This window comes from Patella vulgata, chromosome 7, assembly GCF_932274485.2.
Source record: "Patella vulgata chromosome 7, xgPatVulg1.2, whole genome shotgun sequence".
NCBI classification, from domain to species: Eukaryota; Metazoa; Mollusca; class Gastropoda; family Patellidae; genus Patella; species Patella vulgata.
Genome location: NC_065885.2, coordinates 24,208,151 through 24,232,119, shown reverse-complemented (window position 1 = coordinate 24,232,119; position 23,969 = coordinate 24,208,151). Strand labels below are relative to the sequence as shown.

Here is a 23,969-nt window from a genome sequence, read left to right as displayed (position 1 = left end):
TTAGAGGTTATGTCTTTAATTTTTATTGTGAAAGTTTTTTTGTCTCTAGTTTTAGTAGCTAGAGGTTCTGTCTTTAAAGTGAAATATTGTTTCTGTAATTATTTCTGTGAAAGATCCTTTCTGTAATTTTAATAGTGAAGTTTCTGTGATTAGAACAGTGGAAAGTTCTTTCTCTAATTTTAATAGTAAAATGGCCTTTCTCTAATTTTTACAGGGAAAGAAATGAAGGAAATGAAAATAATGGAGTTTACTGTTTTGTACCGACTGGGATAATGAAGACGCGCATATGCCATACAGTGTGCTATAAGGGAATTCTGCGTTGACAGCGGCGCTATTCGGCCTACTCATATATAGAGATCCAACTTTCAGGGATCCTTTACGTTCTCGTCAATGTGTACACGTGACCTCGGTTTTTCGTCCCATCCGAACCACTATACGCTGTCCTGCAACACTGACAAAGACGGACCACGTCGGACAATTCTGTTAAACTTTCTCGGCCAACGCAGGGTCGAACACGTGACCTGCAGGTTAGCGAGCCACATCTTTCTCGTTGAGCCACCGTGGCTCCTAACTGTTAAAAGTTCTTTCTCTAATTTTAACAGTGGAAAATCCCCCCCCCCTTTCTCTGTTATTAATAGTTAGAGGCTCGTTCTTTAATTTTAATAGCGAAATGTCCTTTCTCTAAGTTTAGCAGTAAAAGGTTCTTTCTCTAATTTTAACAATGAAATTATGTTCACTTTCTAATTTTAAATAGAAAATGGTTATTTTGTTTTAATAGTTTTTTTTTTCTCTGATCTTAATAGAGAAAAATTCTTTCCTTAATTTTAATATATTTTCTTTCCATAATTAATTTTGTTCAATTTTATTGACATATCTCCGTTCATTTTTATTTAAATTGCATTATACCATTTTATCATTACGTTATAAAATAAGCAATGCAGAAATATTGTAATGTAGTTATTAAGTTTACCGCTGTGAACTACTTTATGAATATTATTAATAATATCATATTAGCTATCAATAACAACACGTGGTAAAGATATAGATAAAACGCCCCACATACACACCCACACACACACACTGTATATGTTATCTACCTTTTTAAGGGAGTACACCGTCTTTTAAAAAGATCAGTCAATATTTTGCTACGGTGAAGATTATATTTTTCAGCTAAAACGTTTAGATCACAACTAATGAATTATAAGCCCGAACTAATTGCACACTTAATTGATGTAATTCGATTGTTTTTACCAAGCGAAAGAGTCGCCAAACTCAGAGTGCCAAAGTTAAAGGCACATCAAGCCATGGGGTTCACATATATTCGAGAAGTCAAAAACTATGCACTGTACAATGCCAATGTAAAGACTTCACGTTTTTGTTATATAATTAAAAGAGCCAAACCATAATATTCGAAATTAAAAACACGAATTAGAATTCAATAATGATGTATAATGAATAAAGAAAAACATATCCTAGAGGACACTGCGGAAGGAATTAGTAATGGCTGATTCACAAACGACAAAATAATCATAATAATAAAAAAAAACGTGTAGAAGTACGGATGAAGCAGGCGTAAACGACTGTCGTTCAATTTGGGCTGTTCACGTATTTCACCGAACATAATTGATTAAAAATTGCAATAATTCTTTTAAAATGGAATATAAAGCAGTTTATATACATTCATATTACATTAACATGAGCGTTTACATTAATTTTCGTCTCTATTTGAATGTTCCAAAGAATAGAACCATACGACCTTTAAGCGTCCCAGAGGATACAAGAAGCCTTCATGATGAATAGACTGGTTGGTATGAAAATAAAACAGAATTATTATTACAAATATTATTTGTCCAAGACACATAACTCCGGCGCCATGAAAGTTAAGATTGACCGATTTAAATACATATTTGGACCAGAATTTCTTAAAATAAAAGTTCTTTGGATTGCGTATATTATCATAATCCGGAGATTTTATTTTTTATTCTTGCGTTCAAGTGCCATAGCCGTACAGCTTCGATAGTCGTTTTGTTGGCTCTTTTAAATCTGACTGTTTATGGTTCTTATGATATTAATTAATATAACATAATATAGTGAAAATAAACGATATCGGGCAATTTTTATTCAAATAATTCCATGCAAATATTTTTCTGTCCTTCCAGTCATTAAAAATGATACTTATTTGTTAGTTAAAGTCCCTGGACGTGATTTGAGCGGTATATGAATCCCTCACAAACTATAATATTGTAAAAATTGAATCTTTCATGGGAGTATCAGTCCAAACATTTTTCAATACAGTTTAGTATTTACAAAGATATGATGAACTGAAAAATCCATCGATCTATGTAAACAAGCCTACCACCATCTTTATGTTTTTCCAAATCTAATTGATGGGCCTGTTTTTAATCCGACTGAGAGCTTTGATATTTCGATTTTGTTTTTTTAATTAAATAATAAATTTGGGTGTATGTTAGCATAGATTATTTCGTGAGAAATTAAATTGATATTTTCCGAAAAATGCATGTCACCCACAGTTACTTTAAACTAAACTTTGTGATGGTCTAAGTTTTCTTAAACAAGACTGTGGGTGGCTTCTGTAAGGGAAACAATAGGGTTTTTTGTAGGTTAGAAATGTTAATCGCACAATAATCGATATTATTACAAATCATTTTGATAGTCTGCCAAATCTCTTGTTTGTCTTAAGCCTCGATAAATAATTCATTATTTCCACGGCTATTGCCCTTTTGTTGTCCAGTATATAAAAATAAGAAGTGACCATATTTTTAACAATAGATCCAAGTATAATTGACATTTCATGAAAGTTCATCGACAAGCCATTAGCCATGTTTACATGCGTCATGATTTTGCAGGTGTGAGTGACGTATGTATCACAAACCAGTGATGGAGCCGTGCCAATCTCCTAATGAGAACAATCACTGACAAAGCGAACAGCCATCAATCATTACATCATATAGCATAGAAAATTTATACGGCGTAGAAACATCGATTCAAAATTATTCAAGGTTTACTAAGAATTTGAAGAAATACCGAATCTCATCATTAAATTCACGGCGGTGTCCTGGCGCGGATTTAACGAACAACGGTGTAACGAACAACGTCTATTCGTTCGGATGAGACAAAACATACAGGACCCGACCCGTGTACACATTGGTCTGGAAGCAAACGAACCCGTTGCAGTTGAAAACACCGTTATTTGGGCAAAACTTTCCTCATAGAACATTCCATAGCATATATCAGTCTTCATTATCCAGCACATAAGGACGTTAAAACCCTTTTCATTTTAGTATGGGAGCTACAAAGGCTCAGCGAATAAGACGTCGGCTCGCTAAACTGGAGGTCCCGTGTTCGGTTACGGTGTTTGCCGAGAAAGTTCATCGGGGTGTAAATACTTGCATGCACGTAAAAGAACCCTTGACATTTGGAATTCAAAATAAGAGTAGGCCGTAGTCCCGCAGTCCGGGCATTATTTCTCTCATAGCAGAACAATAGGAATTTCCATGCATTTCATTTCATATTAGTTCATTACGATTACCCCACCAGTATTGCCTATATTCAAATCTTTGACTACTGAGTATTAGATAATTTGTATTAGAATCATAATGAAAGAAGCAGAACAGTAGGACGCTAAACCCCATTTCAGTTCATTTCATAATAAAAGGAATATACGCTAGGTATATCTTACCCCACGCACCGAATTAAATTACCTCTGCAGTAAACCAGACTTATAGCAAGTCATGGTTATAAAATAAAATTGGACAGATTTTAAAATCGCTACAAAATCTTAGTTAACCCTGCAGAGATGAGAGAGTTATTTACAGGTTTGATTACCTGTTGAGAAAGGTGATAATTAGAGGATAATTAGAGATTTCGCTACATAATTAACACATCATCTCATGTCAGTATCTCGTTACCTTTGAACCCTGATGAAAAGTAAACTTATACTGTGAGATTTTGAATAATTTCAGCTTATCCACCATTTGCATTCAGTAGATTTATTACCCCACACACGTATACTTAATGCATCATGAAACAACGGAGATAATAATATGGATTTGTATGATTTGACATTCGTAAAATAAAAAGCAACTGGGTATTTTGCATTAGTAAATTCCAGGCAAAACCCAACAACGTATCACCTTTAAAAGAAGTTTATTTTGTAAAACATATATCTGTCTATAAATAAAAAATGTGTATCACAGAAACAGCAGTTAAACCCCTGATTATTGTATGAACCAAATACGAACAACTACATACCAAAAGACAGAGCGGGGGGGGGGGGGTAAGTTTGGATATTTCTCGGTGAGGAGTGATAAAAACTGTCCAGCAACCGCTGAAACTGATCTGAAATATTGAATATTTAATTTTTCTACAGTTAATAAGTTTTGTCCTCTACATATCTTGAAAGTGAAAGGGCAACGTCGAAAAAATAACCAAAAGATGGTACGTCATTTACAACGATAAAACTATAAGAATATTTAAATGTGAATAAACTATTGGACGGATATATTTCACAAACAACATAAATCAGACACTAAAATTATTTGGCACGTTTAAATGAAATAATATAATAGATAGAATCAATTATCAATAGGTATCGGAATCAGCAAAGGAATGGAAAAAAATCTTTAAAAAAGTAAACTTGTTAAAACTCAACAGGCTGATATCTCTTGCATAGTTAATAGTTTACCACCAAAGAACTTGACATGACGTATTATTTTAATACCAATAGACTTATGTTCATGGTTTACTTTCTCTGAAGTTATATACTTTATTTAATATAAAACCAATGATAGTAAGGGTATTATGCAGGAGGCAGGGTTGCCAGCAGACTTTGTTCAGCGTTTGTATTGTAGAATCAAGTTGAAAAATCTGTACCAAAATTGTTGAGGATTTTAGAATATTTGATTTCTAAATCATCAAATCTTAAAAACGATCATTGAATATTAAGAAATAACGGAACCGAGGAATTAAAACTCAAGCTAAATTAAAGTTACATTCAGTACAAATTCTACACCACACCCTTTCCACAGGAGAACTTTTTTGTAGAGTTTGACACATCTTGATTTCATAATTAGATATTAAAATAAAGTATCTGGGAAGAAATCCACTGGACGTCTTGAAATGTGGATTATAAGACCGATACGAATTTTTAGAATTTATGTGTAGAACAAGGGCCTTATTCATGAATACTGAAACTAAAATATTTGAAGAATTCAACATTTTCATTGGCTAAGAATTAAAACTCTATTGCAAATTCTAACTTTTAGCATTCTTAAAATATTTTAATTTTTGATTTCGTGGCTATTGTCCTAGGTCTATCTCGGACCAGTAACTTTACATTGACATTGTTCTACTTTTTGCAATAAATTTTCAGAATCATTTAATTTTAAACCATATCCACTTTGATATCATGTCCATCTGGTGTTGATATCCATCTTCGCTCATTAGTCTTTGTATTATACTGATATACATTTCCTGTAGCTGAAAGATAGAATTTAATAAAAATATATTTTAATAACTCAACATTTACACAATTTACCCAACTGGTGTACATTTATATGTATTAATTACAATTGCGCTTTCCCTTATGGTCATGGAAAGCATCATTAATGTTGATGGAGGGGAGGGGTTGATTAGGGAGGTGTGGTCTAACGTGTGCGCCGTGTATCACATCAACTGACACGCCCCCCATCTCCCCAAACACCCCATTCTCACAGACCTCACGCGTAAGCGAACTATTGAAATATAAATATAATATATATGTTTCAGTTCCGAATTATAAGCAAAGCCTAAAGAAGTAAACAGATAGTATTTAAAAATAAACATCTTAATGGGACAGAACCTTTCCCACTCCAGTTTACCCACCTTTCCAGTGTATTCATTGTACACGGTACAATATTAATTTCCCCGTTAATGTTAATTCTCTTCCCTCTGACTTTTTCCAAATGTGACAGATGGAGCAACATGTGACAACCACTACTTCAAAAGCATGTATGATGTTCACCATGGAAATCTCAAAATACAGGTCAAAGGGAGAGACAGACTATTAATAACTTTTGCACTATATTCCTTCGGGTAATCAGCGTAGGAATTTATGGTGTCCTGTCACTCCTGTGTCCAATTCAAATGTCCCGGAAACCACCCAAATATATCGATGAATCCCAATGGAGCCGAATAAGTCCATACGACGTAAGGGAGACAACTCCCATTTTAGTCGTTTTAAAATTAATTGCCGACTTAAGCATGTACTAACTTACCTGGATCTACAGCTCTGCCATCAAATTCTCGGATGACAGTGGGAAAGCTTTTATCGACTTGTTCTTTTGGCTCAATTATAATATTTCTTGGTACACGTTCAGAGTTACCTCCGCCACTTCCAGGTGGTTTAGCAGGTTGTCTCACAGAAGAAGAGCTCCTTGGCGTCCTGGGATTTGAATCTGAGGTTCGAGGTGATCTGCTGACTCGCGGAGTTCTTACGGGTATTTTAGTATCGTCTGGTGCTCCCCACACCTGTTCCCTGAATGGCTTCTTTTCGTATGTCTGTAAAAAATTTGAGTAGAACATTTAATACTACCCATTCATATGATTAACAGTTTTAAGACCCCTTTGTCCAAAATAATCCGAATTCATACCGGTTTTGGTTTCGCTATGCTTAAAACTCTAGAAAAATGCACCAGTTACGTGTCTTTTTGGTTAGCCATTTTCATGTGGCAGACTACCTACTTTATAACCACAGAGACTTGATTTAACGCACTGCCTCATTTTTCCAACAACATTGATTGTTGATCTGGGGCTGTATTTGTTATTTATTTCTATTTTTTTTGTGCATCATTAGAAGACCGACTGATTAACGTGTCTTTATGTTACATGTATATTATTGCTGCTCTATTATTTTAGTTTAATATTGATCAGATGTAAGCTAATAATAAAGAGAATGTAACAAAATAATTATAAAACTCACACCAACTACAGTAGGCATTGGTAAAGCCAAAACTGCTGGTAATGGATGTTTCTTCTCATTTAAATTTAAATCAGGAATATTATCTGTTAAAAAGAGTATTTGTATTACAAAATAATAGAGAAAGTAACCTAACTGTTATTTTGATCTTTCCTTCGTTCTGTATTTTTAGTTGAACAAAGAAAAAGAGAATAATTTTCTGATGGCCAATATTACACAGACACCAAAACCGTAGTCGTTCAATATATATTCGATCAATCATGTTGGCATTTTTTTGAAGATTTAACAAGATCGACCAGGTATGTGTGATTAAGGTTGATCACAAATTTTGTTGACGACTAATGTCCCGTCTTTAATAGCCCAGACTATGGAGAACAGTAAGACGTTAAACCCCATTCCATTTAATTTCGAGTAATGTCTCTTTATGTATGGAGTACGTCCTTTATACGCCGCGCTGATGTTGATTTTTTAGTTTCTGGACTTTAATTTTAAAGAGAACAGAGCTGATGTTAGATTTGCACCAATCGTATTTAGCTAATGACGTCTGTTTATAGACAGATGGTACAACATTAGGAAAGTTTTATAAATAAATTATCAAAGGATAATGGGTGGTAAGCAGGTCCCAAACATACAAGTCTACCATTTCTCTTGTTTTAAAAAAAACAATAATGCTATTGGTACAATTTTATTCTGGTCTATGCGTATGGGTATTTTGGATAGGATTACATCTTTTAATTTATACCCATTAGAAAGGATCATGTTCTTACTTCGTTTTGAAACAAATACAGGGGCAGCTTTCTCTAAGACTTCTCGATTCTTCTGCATGGACTGTGGTTTAACGGGAGTAATTGGACTGAAATTATAAAATTTATCTTTTAAAGAATCAGATCGAACTAAGTGTAGTACATTCAATTTTACAATGTCGGGAATTTAAGAAACAGCAGAAATATAGATACATTTTATTGCAACAAAACGACGATGTCAATACAATAGACAATGAAAAGCTAAAATTATTATGTAGCTAAACACCGGTGTCAGTAAATTAGGTAATGTAAAGCTAAAAAAAATGATGCAGCTAAACATATGTGTCCCATGTGTCAGTAGGCCTAACATAGGGAATGTAAAGGTACAATTTGTTATGCAGCTAAAACCCGTGTTAGTAATACAGGGAATGCAAAGTTCAAATTTGTTATGTAACATAGGGAAACCCTAAATGACCGACCGCAGAGTCTTGAAAAGCATAGTTCATATTATTAAAATAGCGAACAAAGTCCGTAATATTAATGACATCGAGTAGTCCATCTTAAAAACAAACGAGGAGGTGACATTTGCCCAAAAGTTGATCTTACCGTTTTTTCTTTCTGTGTCTTCTGCAACATAGAAATATTAGAAGACCAATCAAAAACAAAGCCACAAGACAACATAAAACAATAATTGCTATTCCTACAGGTGTCTGCTCCCATGCCGTTGTTTCTTCCACGTAAGCTGTCACCTTTTCAACAGAGTAATAGTTCCACCCAGCCGAACCTTTAATTAGAAATTAAAGAGGTTGTTATTCACCACATAATTTAACTTAAAAGAGATTGTATTATGTGCAAGAAAACCAATATTTTCCATACTGACCGTGGTCAGGAATAAATTTTAAATAATAGGTTATTCCATCAAAGGTTAATATTTGTCAACATATTTTTTATTTTGGTTATTACTATTAGTACGTCTTAAATGATGTTACAATTGACTACAGGGTCGGGGAATAAACAGATTTTAATTCTGACCTGAGATAGAGTTGGATGGAGTTCCTGTCGCAGCGTCTGACGTTGTCACTGATAATATTTGATCATAGGTTAAAAACGTCTTTCCTTGGTTTAAATTAGCTTGATTATCTGTAATATCATCTGCAACTACGTAGGTGTGAACATTTACTGGGCTGGAGCATAAAAAAGAAATGGATATAGATCAAGATACGGAGTAAAGCAAACTAGATTCTCACTGATCGGTGTTCATACAGATCTTTTTTACAACGTAACCAAGGCTTACACCTGATCCTATTCCACGGGGGGGGGGGGGGGGGGGGTTGAGTCGACTGCCGTGGTCTCGAAGCCCTGGTTGTAGGGTCGCCTGTCCAACCTCGTGGGTTTTCTCCGGGTCCTCCGGTTTCCTCCCACTGCTAAAGACCCCTATGCGCAAGAGAATTATTGAAATAAAATTAAACCATATGTTAGTCCCGAAATGACCTAGTTGTGTCGAGTGGACGTTAAACCCCTCTGCTTTGAACTTGAATTTTTTGTATCCATTTACTTACCTTGTAGCCAACAAGCGTCTTCTAGCCGGTGGTGATATAGATGTTCCTTCCCGTTCTTCTACACACCAAACAACAACACGACTGGTAGGATACTTAGTCACTAGCAACGCTTTAAGCTCGATTATAAATTGGGCCCTGCGAGCCTCGAAGTCAGCTTTACTTATCGATAGTTGGAATGTAACTGCTACCGTGTTTGGGATAAATGTGTCGATTCTTATCTGTGCTGTTGTTACTGCAGTCAAAACCGGAGAGCCGTTATCGCTTACACCAATGTCCAGGGTGTATTTGGCGTTGGTATTTGCAGACTGTGATGTAACAAGACTGACAGTTCCTATTAAAATTTAATTCAAATATAATTATTGCAGAAGTATCAGTCAAACGTTAAGCTTTAATCATTGCCAAATAATACCACAGATTGAAGTGTGATATGTCTTTTTCTACAAAGCAATTAAAAATGCACTGTTCTAGTCACTCACCTGAAGTACCATCAATTGTGAACAGACTACTTTGTTGTGCCAGGAAAAATCCCAACTGTGCGTTGATAGCTTCATCTGCATCTGTAGCTGTTACTGTAGTAATAACTCTTGAACACTGCCCAGCATGAGAAACCTCGCTGTTGTAAAATACCGGGTTAAATATAGGGCTGTTATCATTTACATCACTAACTATTAATGTTACTGTCGCTGTGGAGGTTAAGCTAGGCGTTCCCCCATCAACAGCTAATAGTTGGAAGGAAAAGTTGTTGTTGGATTCCCTATCAATATTCGTTTTAACAGATAGTATTCCGTTAGCCGAGTCTATTGCCAGGAATGTATCAGCAGTTGTTCCTTGTGCCGTCGATGTGTCTATTGAAAGCGTTACTGCTTTATTGACACCGATGTCGGCATCCGTAACAGTCACTTGGAGGATACTTGTTCCGAATGCCGAGTTCTCGATGGTCGTAGAGGCATATGTAGTTGAGTCAAAAACTGGTGTATTATCATTAAGATCTTGTATCGTAATTGTTACGTTTACGTCCGCAGATCGTATTGGGGATCCCTTGTCTTGTACTCGGCATCGAATGACGTAAGTGTCGCTAGTTTCTCTATCCAGTGCACCGGATGTCGTTATAGCACCCGTTGAAGCATCAATTAGAAAATGAGTAGGGTTTCCCTGCCAGAAATTAACGAAGTCATAAACCAGTGCTGCATTTAAACCGACATCTTGGTCCGTAGCAGCTACCGTATTTACGGGTGAAGCGTTAGGCACATTCTCGGCTATAGTGAACGTGTAAGGTGGTCCAGTGAAAACTGGATCATTGTCATTTACATCGTCAATTGTAATGACCACACTGATGATATCAGACTTTGGAACCGCTCCGTTATCAGAGACAGTTATCTGTAATGTATAACTTTGAGTTGTTTCCCTATCTAACTGTTTATTTATCTGGAAGTGGAAAGAAGTAATCAAGTCATGATGCTATGATTAAAGCTAAAATACAAAATATGCACAGTCCAACAATTATCGAAGCCTGCGAAATTATATTGTCAAATAGACAGAGCAGGGATACTGACGACCAAAACAGCGCCCCCCCCCCCCCTCGCCCCAACAAAACAGCAAATACAAACAGTGGGTGACAATCTGCAAACACTAGGGATATAGTGGTTAGAAGAGTTCAGTGGTAAGTGATATTAGCTGCTCTAGTAATCACACGCCCTCGATAACTGTGACAGCATCACTGCCCTGACGAAATGTAGAACACGTGGTTACTGAATCGGATCAAAGCATGGTAAAGTATGCATTTAATGCAGAAGTTGTAAAGATATTGTTACCTGGAGAACACCAGCATTGGCGTCCAATTTGAAATCTGTGTTTGTGTTGCCATTAGTGATGGTGTATGTCAATCTACCGTTATTGCCAGAGTCCGCATCAGTTGCTGCTACCGTAAACATAAGTGTCCCAATAGCTTTGTCTTCAGCTACATTTGTATCGTAAGTACCAGTTATAATGGGGGTATTGTCGTTGATATCATCTAAGAGAACGGTGACAGTAGCTGTTCCCGTCATCGCAGGGGTTCCTTGGTCGGTTGCTTGTAAAGTTAGTATGTGGCTAAAAAAAATAGAAACCAATAAAAATCAATATGACTACAACGTGCATTGACTAATAAAAATAACATTCTCAGATTTAACAACTTGCATTAAAGAGCGTGTCATAAAATGGACCTTACCTTGCAATAGTTTCCCTGTCAAGTGCTGCCGTAACCATTATTTCACCAGTATTGGCATCCACAGAAAAATAAGCATCCGTAAGTGAATAAGTAAAAATATTGTTACTGTTAGCTGTGGAATCCGCATCTTTAGCATTAACTGTTGTGACAGACGTTCCCACGGGGACATCTTCAAGTATATTAACTGTAAAATCCATTGGCGAAAATATAGGTGGATTATCATTGATATCGTTGATAGATACTTTAACTAAGGAAGAAGACGTTAATGCCGGAGTTCCACCATCCACAGCTTGTACAACCAGGTAATATAAAGTTTTAACTTCATAATCTAATAATATTTGAGTATTGATAACGCCAGTTGCTGGCATAATGCCAAAACTTGCCTGTCCATCTCCTGATACTATTGAATATGTGACTTGTCCATTTACACCAGAATCAGCATCACTGGCTACAGCCTGGGTTACAGATGTTCCTATAGCTTCTCCTTCATTTATAGCTGCGTTATATGTATTTTGGGTAAATAACGGAGTGTGATCATTTACATCCGTTAATGTTATTGTCAGTGTTAGAGAATCCGACATCCCTCCGGCATCTCGAGCCTCTATCCCCAACATGTAAGTCTGCGGTGGAGTGTCGAAATCTAACTGAGACCAAACCATTAAATCACCAAGAGTATCATCAATAAGGAAAGCGGAATTTGTATTTCCACTGACAATAAAATATGTGATTTTGCCATCTGTACCAGCATCATTATCAGAAGCAGTTGCTTTATAAAGTGTTGTTCCTATTGACGTGTCTTCTGATATAGTCGCAGTTGAGCTTGTGTCTGTTAGGACTGGTGGATCTTCATTTACTGGTTGTACTGCTATGCTTATTACTGTTGTGTCTGTTAAAGCTGGAATTCCTTGATCAACGACCTGAACTACTAGGTTATAGTTTGTTACCGTTTCAAAATCCAGCGTTTTTGCGAGAACTAATTCATTATTTACAAAATTAAAGTCACCGTTAGCATTCCCACTTGTTATTGAATATACCGCATTTTTGTTAACGCCACTGTCGTCATCCGTTGACGTTACAGCAAGTATCGTTGCTCCAACAGTAGCTGACTCAATAACACTCGCTGAGTAAGAGTCTGGGTTGAATTTAGGACTGTTGTCGTTTATATCTGTGACAGTTATTGTGAGAGTTGTATCAACTGACCTTTCAGAACCCGATCCCGCAAAGTCGTCCGTTGCTCTAACAGTCAATGTATGTGTAGGGGCCGTTTCAAAATCCAAGGATTTGGCAACCTGGATGTCACCAGAGGTAATACCTATTGTAAAGAACCCACCCGAGTCGCCGCCTACTATGCTGTACCTAACTATCCCATGTTGTAATCCCTGGTCATTATCAGTAGCAGCTAATGTTACTATTGTTGTTCCTTGAGCAACATCTTCCGGTTGAGTAGTAGTGTAGGGTGCTCCAGTAAACACGGGATTGTGTTCATTTATCGGTGTTACTGCTACTTGAACAGTTGCAGTGAATAAACCAGGTGTCGTACCTTGATCCGACACCAATATTTCCAATGTAAACGCCTGTTTTGTTTCATAGTCGAATGCAACTGTTGTCAGGGAGATTTTACCTGTTGCAGAATCCAAAGCAAATTCACCCCCAGCATTCCCGTTTAATATCGAATAAACAAGACTAGGTGTTGGTATGTCGGCATCTGTGCATGTTAAAGTCGTGACTACTGTTCCAGCTATCGAGCCTTCGGGTATAGCCTGGAAAACAGTTGCTGGATTGCAAACGGGTTTGTTGTCATTAATACCAGTAAGCGTAACGGTTATGGCAGATGTTGAGGTAAGAGTTCCTGGTCCCGCACCATCAGCCACCTCAATAGAAAGAGAATAACTAGGAGTAGTGTCAGCGTCCACAGAATTTTGTAAAATAATTACACCCGTTGATGAGTCGATTTTAAATTTATTGTCTGCATTACCACCCGTGATGTAGTAAATAAACGGACCAGCAGTGGGGTCGGCGTCGGTAGCATCTAGATCAATGACTGTGAATCCTAAAGCCGTGTCCTCCGGAAGGTTTACTGTGTAGGGCCCTGGTGGGTTAAATTGAGGAGCCTGTTGATTAACATCAGTCACTGTTATTTGTGCAAAGGCGGAAGTTGATAACACACCATCCGTTGCCGTAACTGTTATTGAGTAGAGTGAAGTAACTTGGGCATTTAAAGCCGAATTGGTTTTTATTTCTCCGGTATTAATATCAATGCTAAAATGGGCACTTGGATCACCGGCTGTAATTGAGTACTGTACGACATTGTTAGGTGCTAGATCTTTATTGTCTGGACAGCTAACCGTTAACACTGATGTGCCTGTAACAACATCTTCTTGAATTGAACCGCTGTAAGCCAATGGATTGCAGACTGGGGGTTCGTCATTCAAGTCCGCAACTGTTATTGTAATTGATGATGCAGCGACCGATGCTGGTGTTCCTTTGTCTGCTGCTTGTACTCCAATGGTGTATGAATCAGTTGTTTCTCTGTCCAAAGAACTTTTAAGAATTAACGCCCCGGTTATAGTGTCCAATATAAATTTTCCATCCGCATTTCCACTAATAATAGAATATTCTATTTCACCTGGAATAAGAAAAGTTATATAGAAAATATAAAACGCGAATGTGGTTGTTATGAAAATTGAGACAATTCTAATTGAAAGTTACCAAACTTACCAAAGGCTCCCATGTCAGCATCCGAAGCCGTGATGGTAACTATAGTTGAGCCAATAGCTTGGTTTTCCGGTGGGCTATTGGTATAGGAAGCTGGAGTAAATACTGGAGAATTATCATTCACATCTGAAAACAATTAGTTTTAACTTGTAAAATATATACAATACTTCAAAACTTATTTCAAATCCGCATTAAGGGAGTGCATGTACTCACCTGTTATGACTATATAAACATCAGTAGTGATGGCGTTGGGAGTGGTGCCTTGATCTGCTACTGTAACGCTGTATTGGTAGTTGTCCAGAGTCTCCCTATCAAACACAGCCCCAGCACTAACTGTCACTAATCCTGATGTGCTAACCTGGAACAGATTACCAGGATCACTAGCCGCGTTTTCAGTATACGTTAAAACATTATTCAAAGAAGCTGGATCTTGATCAAGATCTGAACAGACCAGCTGTGCTATAGAAGCAGCCGGTGCTGTGTTTTCCGGAATAGCTGTAGTATAAAGAGATTGGGTACAGGATGGCGTGTTGTCGTTTACATCATCTATATTTACTGTTAGAGCATAAGTCCCTGTCATAGCAGCCGGATTAGTACCACCATCAGTTGCACGTATCATGATGGAGTATGTTTGCGTTAATTCTCTATCTAAACTTCCGATCACAGATACAATACCGGTATTTAAATCAATGCCAAATTTACCCGATGCACCTGATATTATCGAATATGTAATAGTTCCATCTGCACCGTTGTCAGCGTCAGTTGCTGCCAAAGTTAGTATCACAGAACCTAATGCAGAATTTTCAGGAATGTTTTGTGTAGAAGTTGCTGGCGTAAATACAGGTGCTACTTCATTGATTGGAGTAACGGAAATTGTGACCGGAACAGCAGTGGCCTTTCCGCCACCGTCTGTGGCCGCGATTGTTAACGAATATGACGTAATTGATTCGTAATCCAAGAAGGTTTGGTCATTGATCGTTATATCAGCTTCTGCGGGGTTAGCCCCGACAGCAATAGCAAATACGTTGTTTGTATTTCCACCCATAATTGAGAAAACAATAGTTCCAAATGCACCAGTGTCTGCATCCGTGGCTGTTACTGTAAGAATATTGAAGCCGTTTATAGCATTTTCATTGACGGTGGCTGTATATGCTGCTGGGTTGAATACTGGTGAATTGTCATTGGAATCGGTAATTGTGACTGTCATGGTTTCACACGTTTGCTTTACTGCATCTATGGTATTGGAATCTGTAGCACACACATTGACAGTGTAAGGACTAATGGCAGAGGTCATGGCACTGTTTAAAGTTATCAGTCCTGCACTAGAGTCTATAATAAAGTACGTTGTGGACGATAGCGTGTAGGTCAACTTATCACCAGAATCTGCATCACTTGCAGCAACTGTTAATACAGATTTACCCGCAACATCTGTTTCTGCTACGGTAGCTGTAAATGGCGTTGCCGCAAAGACGGGCGGGGTCTCATTTACATCTGTTACAGTGATACTTACAATAGCAGAAGTTGTCAACAGGGGAGTTCCCCCATCCGATATGACAACAACAATGTTATGTGAAGTAGCAGTTTCGTAATTTAATGTTCCCGTAAGGCTTACAACACCTGTACCCCCAACAGAAAATATACCGTTTCCCGGTACACTATCTACGCTTTCTATTACATAAGATAAAGTCGGGCTGTCGGCGTCATTACAATTGAGAGTAGTCATCGGTCCACTCGCATCCTCTCTCTGTGTAACCACAACCAAGGTCGGTGCACATACTGGTGACGCGTCATTGATATTTGTTAAAACGACATTGATTGTTGCTGTTGCACTACGTTGAGGTGCGGTGCCGCGATCATATGACACAACTTCAAATGAATGATTTGGTAAAGTGTCATAGTCCAGGGCAGATTTTATATTTATTTCTCCAGAGGCAGTATTAAGAAAAAAGTATGTATTAGCTAACATTGAGTAGTAAACAGACCCATCATCTCCTGCGTCAGCATCAGTAGCAACTACTTGTCCTACAGAAGTTCCAAGAGCAGAATTTTCTGGTGTATTGAAGGTATATGTTGTTTGTGAAAATACTGGATCCAGTTCATTGAGGCTGGTAACTATAACGGTCACAATGGCCGTGGAAGATTTTGAAGAAGCATCCCCATTTCTGTCGACCGCCCGAATGCTTAAAATATGGGAGGTTGCCGTTTCATAATCCAGTGTATTAGTATTTGTTATGGCACCAGTCGTTGCATCTATTGTGAAGTCTCCGGTTCCACCTGTAATTAGAATGAAAAGGATTATATATATAATATTTTGTGTCAAGGATTGGGAACTGTCATTCAAAAATTTAGTTTTTCGATATTTCTTATCAGTGATTCAAATACCTATCGTGTTTTATTATATTTAGGTCGTCTCGGTGATGGCTTCTATTGTTTTAATCCCTATATATTTTAGGGGAATATATACCTATTGAGTAGTGCGAAAATTAGAGTTTGAAATTAATTCCATCCAAATCGTATATTATTGTGTCATTTACTTTGACCGTGTTTGTTAGTTTTCGTGCATCGTTTATTAAAATTACTTTGTATCTACCTACCTATGATAGAAAATCGTATCTGGCCATTAATCGTAGCTCCATTGTCGGCATCAGTCGCTGTTACGGTTGCAATATTGGTATTGACTGGGTCGCCTTCTGATATAGTGGCACTAGAAATGGATGTTTATAATAAAGCATGTAATCTTAAAGAAACATTATGTAAGATTTAGATAAAGAGCTGGCAGTTCTTGCTATAATAGCTCAAAATAGATAATGTAAAATGAAAATATTAAAAATTGCATTCAGATTACTTCATTCTGAGCCAAGTTATCATTGTTTGTAGTTTTGACAAGATGTGTGCATTGTGATAACCAGGGGACTGGTATATTCGAGGCTAAGCCTCGCTTTCCCATTTTTAAATGGCGAACCGTTCCAATCTAGTTAAAATCTAGAATATCCGATGCCACCGGGAGTTGATTATGGTCGTGTTTTGTTAATAAAACGTCTAATTAATAGTTTATATAATATTTCAAGCCTAAAGAAAGCCCTGCAATAGGCAGATTTAGCTCTTGCATAATGCCTGTTTAATTATTATGTCCCCAAATTACTGATAATGTACATAAAGTGGTTGCCCCCCTCTGATTTTGTTTGTAAGGACCAAGACCTTATAAAATGAGGATATTCTGATATCCTTCATAAACTGAAAATAAAACAACTCGTACGATGGGGATACTTGTACGCTGTTGCATATCAAGGGAAAATTAACTATGGAGTAACTATAGTCGTCATGCTTGTCATATATATATCGAATAATTACTTTTCGTTTACAGGCAAATCCAATCAGGATGAGCGACTTTCATGCTCAGTGTCTAGAAGCATAATTAATGACGTCTACTAAACAACCAATAAACTTGGAAACACTGTTTAGTTACAAACCGCTACCAGTATAAATATTTGAAATAATATACACATATACCATGGGAATTATTTAGTGACAAAAAAATCAGCAATATAAATAAATATATGAAAATATTTACCTATATACCATGGGACTGAAGATAGGTGTATTATCATTTACATCTCCAACAGTTAACGTCAATGTAGTTGCCACGTTATTTGTACCATCAGATGCTTGTATGTTGAGTACATGGGAAGGCGCAGTTTCATAGTCCAGGCTAGTCAACAAAATAACATCACCAGTATTGGCATTGATGTTAAACTGTGGGTTGGGTATTGTGAATGAGTACACAACTTTCCCGTCACTTGTATCCGCTGAATCTGCGTCTGTCGCAACAACTGTTTGGATTACTGTAGATATTGCTGTAGTTTCCGTAAAAGTCACAACATAAGGAGCTTAAAATAAAAAATAAATTGAACCATTAAAAATGTTTGAATACGGAGTTATATGGACCTGTGTGTGTTATCGGTATAAATACCGATTCTATCAAATTCGGCAGAATCGAGTAACACGTGAATTCGCTACATGAGAAAATCCTCAAATCAAGTAGTTATTTAATGGAAGCATGCCGTGTCTTGTGCCCGGCTGGTGTGTATTAAATGTTAGTGAAGAACCTACCTCCAACAAATACTGGGGCTGCTTCATTGACAGCTCCAACATTTACTGTCCCCTCAATAGCCAAAGTATTGATGCCATCTGATACTGTTATAATCAGGTCATATTTTCGTGTACCAGCATCAAAATCTATAACTTGCTTCAAGCTAAGATCAGCACCAGTCATTTCAAATTTGGTCGTATCACCAGAAGTAATAGTATATGTCAAAGTACCAGTGGTATCTGTATCTGTACAACCAATATTCAAAACAATAAAACTCGGAGCCTTATCTTCCGTTACCGTTACTGCAAAATTAGATTGGCCACACACTGGAACGACGTCATTGACATCTGACACCGTCACAGCCAACGTGACAGTTGCCGTGTTAGCCCCACTTTTTTCTTTCGCATGAACAACTATATTATACAATGGAGTCGTTTCCCTGTCTAAAACAGCTTTGGTAAAAACTCGACCTGTGCTCGAATCAATGAAGAATTGGTTAGAAGGATCTCCGTTGATAATTGAATATTCAAGAATTCCAAAATCGCTATTTGTGTCAGGATCGTTAGCAACAACATCTGCTACGGACGTTCCGATTACTGCTGCTTCTGATATTGTTGATGCGAACGGTCCGGTAAATACTGGTCCTGCCTCATTTATATTGACAACGTTGACATTAACTGTTACAGATATGGAATTGCTTCCCGTGTCAGTAACACTAATAGTTAGTGTGTGAGACGTGGCTATTTCGTAGTCCAATGCACCTATAATAGAAGAAACAATTAAAAAATTTAAAAAAAAACCAACAAAAAACAAAACAATGTCAGTTATGAGTAGAAAACAAATCTATTAATATCAGTTTTATTCAAACACAAAACAATAGATTACCACGACAACGGATTATAAATAACATCAAGTTAAAGTACAACTAAAGGCTTTTTAGTATACAATACAACGTAGGACATTTCTTACTCCGTCTTATGGATACAATACAAAAGATCAAATGAGTGTCTATATATATTTTTGTGACTTTCGTTTGTCTGTTTGTGTCTTCGATAATGGCGGCTACACTAGGATTGACCCTAGGCTGAAACTTGGGGTATAAGGGCAGTTCTAATCGGGGAGCTGTGAAGTAGTTTGGTGGCGTTGCGCTACCATTTCTGGTTTCGAAGTTATACTACTTTCGGTTCTGGGTTAAGTTTGGGTTAGCGAAGCTGAAATTTGAGATGTCAGAACGGTTCGAGACGGGGAGTGACATAGTCCTTGTGGCGCGGCACTGCAATTTCCGGTTTTAGATTTATACTACTTCCGGTTCAGGGATCCACTTTATATTAACTTACTTGTTAATGAAATGTCTCCAGTTGTTGAAATAGCGAAGAGACTTCCAGGAGTTTGAACCAAATTGTATGTTAATGTTGTTCCATCTTCTGCATCAGTACAACCAAGGCTTACAGCAGCATATGGTGTTCCTGTGAATGCAATATATACATTGTTTAAAGTTACGGGTATACTTTGTCTGATCCAGGAATGTAATTTCATGTAAAATATCAGCTAATTTCAACCTACCTTCATTTTCGTTGATGTTCACAGTCCAGCTAGACTGTGCACAGGATGGCGAATTATCATTTATGTCAGTGACACTAACAGTTACTGTTCCCGTCCCCTGGAAAATATGTGGTCATATAATGTATTATAAGTAAAAAGCATCGTTCGTATATAAACTCTATACCTTATATAAACTCTGCATCATGCTTACCGTTAAAGCACCACCATCAATGGCTTCTACTGTAACCAAGTAAAATTTTGTTGCTGTTGGTAGAACATCGTAGTCAAGGTTGCCAATAAGCAGTATTCGTCCATCAGATGCATCAATACTAAACAGTGATGTCCCAGATTGACTAACTGAGGAAATGTAAAGACAATTGAATTATTTTCAGAATGTATTATAGTCATTACCTACTATCCATTTACCATACATATTGAAGCCCATGTAAATTATTTTCTGCCAACTTCTTTTTCCGCCATTTAATTGCAGAGTCGTCTGTTACACCACTCAATGTTCCCAAAACCGCCTAACCAGTTGATCACGAAACAACAAGCTGACAGACTATAAGCCGTCGGGTTGCCAGTTAGTGATACCCTGACATATTTGCCCAGTGCTTGCCCCATGGGTGTTATTTGGATAATCCAGTATTTTTCTAGTACGCTTGGGCGTCCTGTCCATACTTTCAATATTTCCAAATTTGCCATACTTTTATTGGAAATAACCACCCGATAAATATTTTCGTGAGAATGTAGGCTATCATTACACTAACCTGATGTTATTTTATATTGTGTAATATCATGTGGACTGTAGTCAGTATCTGTAGCTGTATATGTCAGTAAAACTCCAGGACTTGTATTCTCTGCTCTGGTTATAGTAGGATTACTGACGAAAGAAGGTGTAGCATCATTTACTGGTCCCAGATTAACTATTACATAAACTTTGACTGGATTTGTACCGTCTGTGACAGTTATTTCTAAATTATATGATTGAACGGCTGAATCATAATCCACAGCTGTAAATGAAAAAAAGGTCTTTAAGAGAAAATAAATGTTTAAGTACTAAGTATATAAATACTAATGTGGGTCCCGTATTTCTCTCAGTCTAATTAAAATAGAGATCTATATTTCGTTTCGTTTTTTATACTTTCGATGGCCTACACTACATGAAGATCTGAACAGTTGTTTTGGGGTGGCGCGTCAGAGGTTATACGAGCGGCTTTTGGCCCTATGGCGTCAGACATTTGATTAACAAATCAGCATTGATGTGTCAAGTGGATTACCCACAGTTCCGTGCACCTCACGTCAAGAGCTCGCCGTAACAGACGGTTTTATTGGCTAATCCCTCACATCATCCAGAACACGTCAATGATAACAACTCTTCCAGATCCTAGTGGAGTGAAGACAAGTAAAACGAAATTTTGAACTATGAAAAATGAAACGAAATAGGATCTGTGTTTTAATCAATTGTATTTATGGTTCGGTTATTTGAACTTATATAAAACAACAATTTGTTAATTACAGAAATAAAATGGTTAAAGTCGTGTATGCTTTTCCAAGAATACCCGATTCCCATCCTCACTGAAGGAGTTTACATTGTAAACACATTTAGTGTTGAATGTTAACGGATTGTCAAACTAAGCAGTCTATATTACCTTTGAGTAGAGTAATTGCTCCAGCGGCAGAAATAGTAAAAGTGCTAGATGGATCACCACTTGTGATAGAATATACCAAAACATCGCCTGTATCACTGTCCGTGCATGTTAAACTTGTTACCTATTAATATAAATATAACAAAAACATCTCCTGTTTCACTGTCAGTATTTGTTAAACTTGTTATCCAATTTTATGAATATAAATATAACTAAAACGTCTTCCAATATATAATGATCAGTATCCCTTGTAACATAACTGAATGTGTTGAAGTTCTTTTGTTCGTTCTTGGAGTTTTACGTCCACTTCCACCAAGGGTGATATCGTAGACAAGTGTATTGAACGTGTTGCCTCTTTTATATAAGGGAGCCACGGTGGCTAATTGGATAAGACGCTCGCCAGTCTGTAGGTGGCGAGGTGTCTCCCGGTGTTGGCTGAGAGGGTTCATCGGGAATTCGATATAAGAGTAGGCCGTAGCGCCGCTGTCCGGGCAAAATTTCCCTCATAGCACACTGTATGGCGTATATCTATCTTCATTAGCCCAGTCTGAGCAGAATTGTAGGACGTTAAACCTCATTTCATTTTATTTTCATTTACATCAGTATAACATATAGCTTAACCATGGCTTGCATTAGTGCATTTTACAAAACTGACATAAACTATGACTAACCCGTGTGTTCCAGCATTTAATGAACTTACCGGATCGGATACAGCTGCAGTTTCTAGAAGATTCACCAAAATAGAATATGATGTACACGATGGCGTGTTATCATTAACATTTGTAACAGACACGGTAACTGTTGACGTCATCGATCTTGGTGTCGTTCCACTATCGGTGGCTGTTACTTCCAGATTAGTTAGCGGTTGGGTGTCAAAATCCAGATTTTTATTTGTAGTTATTTTACCTAAAACTGTATCTATGGTGAAAAATCCGCCAGCATCACCACCTTTAGAAAGAAATAAGGATAAACTGGTATTGTGTTAAATATATTAATATAACCTCCGCTTCATCAAGTAAAGTGATATTGCAGATAGCAGGGACTTGTGTTATTCAAACACTCATATTTAATCGGAAGATTTCAAATTCAACATTCGCGAGGGCAATATTGTACTTGCTGTTAAACTTTATGCGAGGGAGGTCAAACATATTACTGTTGACCATTGGGTGGGTAGCATTTGTCTTATGTCTAGGTTTAATACTCTGATCATAAGAAAAGCAAAGAGAATTTGGCCATCAAGTCAATAAATCGATTCACTGGAGATTAACATATTTGGCATAATGATCATTTTTACCTACCTGTTATAGAATACCTAACAACCCCGTCTACACCAAAATCATTGTCCGTGGCTACAACTGTTGCAACTAATGTACCAACTGCAGCATTTTCAGGATACTGAAATGCATATTATTGAACAATGCTCAAATACTGGTATCTTAAATACCTATCGTAATGGGATAGACAACTAACTTGTAAAGGTCTCTAATACTTACAATTCATTCACATCTGAGTGAAATCATACTGGCCACGGGTTTTAGAATGAAATTCAAAGTCTTTGTTACACAAATTTTGCGCCATGTGATGATTCATGAGGAGTTATAGAATATCTACATTTGGCGTCATGAACGATTGATAACAGAGTAATTGCCCTTATTACGCAATTATCGCTATTTCACAGTTAAGATCTAGAGCCGTAGAAAACGCAAGGGTACATCCTATTCACTATCACCACCCTCCCCCTCACGCAGCAAAATACTGTCGTGACCATGAGTATTTGTTGCCTATGATAACCTTTATTTTAAATTCTTATATCTTACCGTTACTGTAGCAAATGGCGTGGTGGTACCAAACACTGGATCATGTTGATTAACAGCAGTAATACTAACGGTGACAGAAGCTGTTCCTCTTAGTTCAGGAATTCCGCCATCTTTAACAATGACACTTAAAATATAATAGTTGGCATCATTTGTTGGATTGTCTAAATCAATTACTGACTTTAACTGTAGTTGGCCAATGGTAGTTGTGCTAAATTCAAATTTAGCAGTATCCCCAACTTCTATTTCATAAAACAAGGTTGACGATTGGTCAGCATCTGTGGCAGCTACTAAAATGAGACTAGTTGTGGCTGTACTAGATTCTGATACTGTGGTGATTGGATAACTTGCTTGTGTAAATGCTGGAGCATTGTCATTGGCATCATCAATGTTTACTCTAATTGTTTCATCAACAAAAAGAGGCGTGGCATTGCCATCACTTGCTCTAACTGTTATGTCATAAAATGATATTCCACCATCACGATCTAAAGTTGTCATGGTAGATAAAACACCGGTACTAGAATCTATCCGGAAAATGTTGCTTACAGTATTTGATGAACCTTTAGAGAAACACAAAATGAAAATGAATATATTGGCATTTATGACATTCAGTATCAATGTTTATTCAAATTGCTGCTGTATCAGAGTTTTGAAATTATATTTAAAATTACCGCT

General features: G+C 37.2%; 1 protein-coding gene across 1 annotated transcript in view; it reads right to left on the bottom strand.

The window, feature by feature from the left end:
- Positions 1-4,150: 4,150 nt before the first annotated feature.
- The window catches only part of LOC126827198 (protocadherin Fat 4), a 30,538-nt gene continuing 10,719 nt past the window's right edge, over positions 4,151-23,969 (bottom strand). Inside the window, exons 7-20 of the mRNA XM_056102264.1 lie at positions 18,714-18,933; positions 16,164-16,379; positions 14,413-14,507; positions 14,203-14,325; positions 11,485-14,110; positions 11,090-11,366; positions 9,755-10,703; positions 9,279-9,609; positions 8,752-8,903; positions 8,326-8,503; positions 7,744-7,829; positions 6,980-7,062; positions 6,276-6,558; positions 4,151-5,499 (exon numbers count right to left, since the gene is read on the bottom strand). Coding sequence (XP_055958239.1) covers positions 5,405-5,499; positions 6,276-6,558; positions 6,980-7,062; positions 7,744-7,829; positions 8,326-8,503; positions 8,752-8,903; positions 9,279-9,609; positions 9,755-10,703; positions 11,090-11,366; positions 11,485-14,110; positions 14,203-14,325; positions 14,413-14,507; positions 16,164-16,379; positions 18,714-18,933 — 5,714 coding nt within the window. The 3' untranslated portion in view covers positions 4,151-5,404. The remainder of the gene's footprint in view (positions 5,500-6,275; positions 6,559-6,979; positions 7,063-7,743; positions 7,830-8,325; positions 8,504-8,751; positions 8,904-9,278; positions 9,610-9,754; positions 10,704-11,089; positions 11,367-11,484; positions 14,111-14,202; positions 14,326-14,412; positions 14,508-16,163; positions 16,380-18,713; positions 18,934-23,969) is intronic.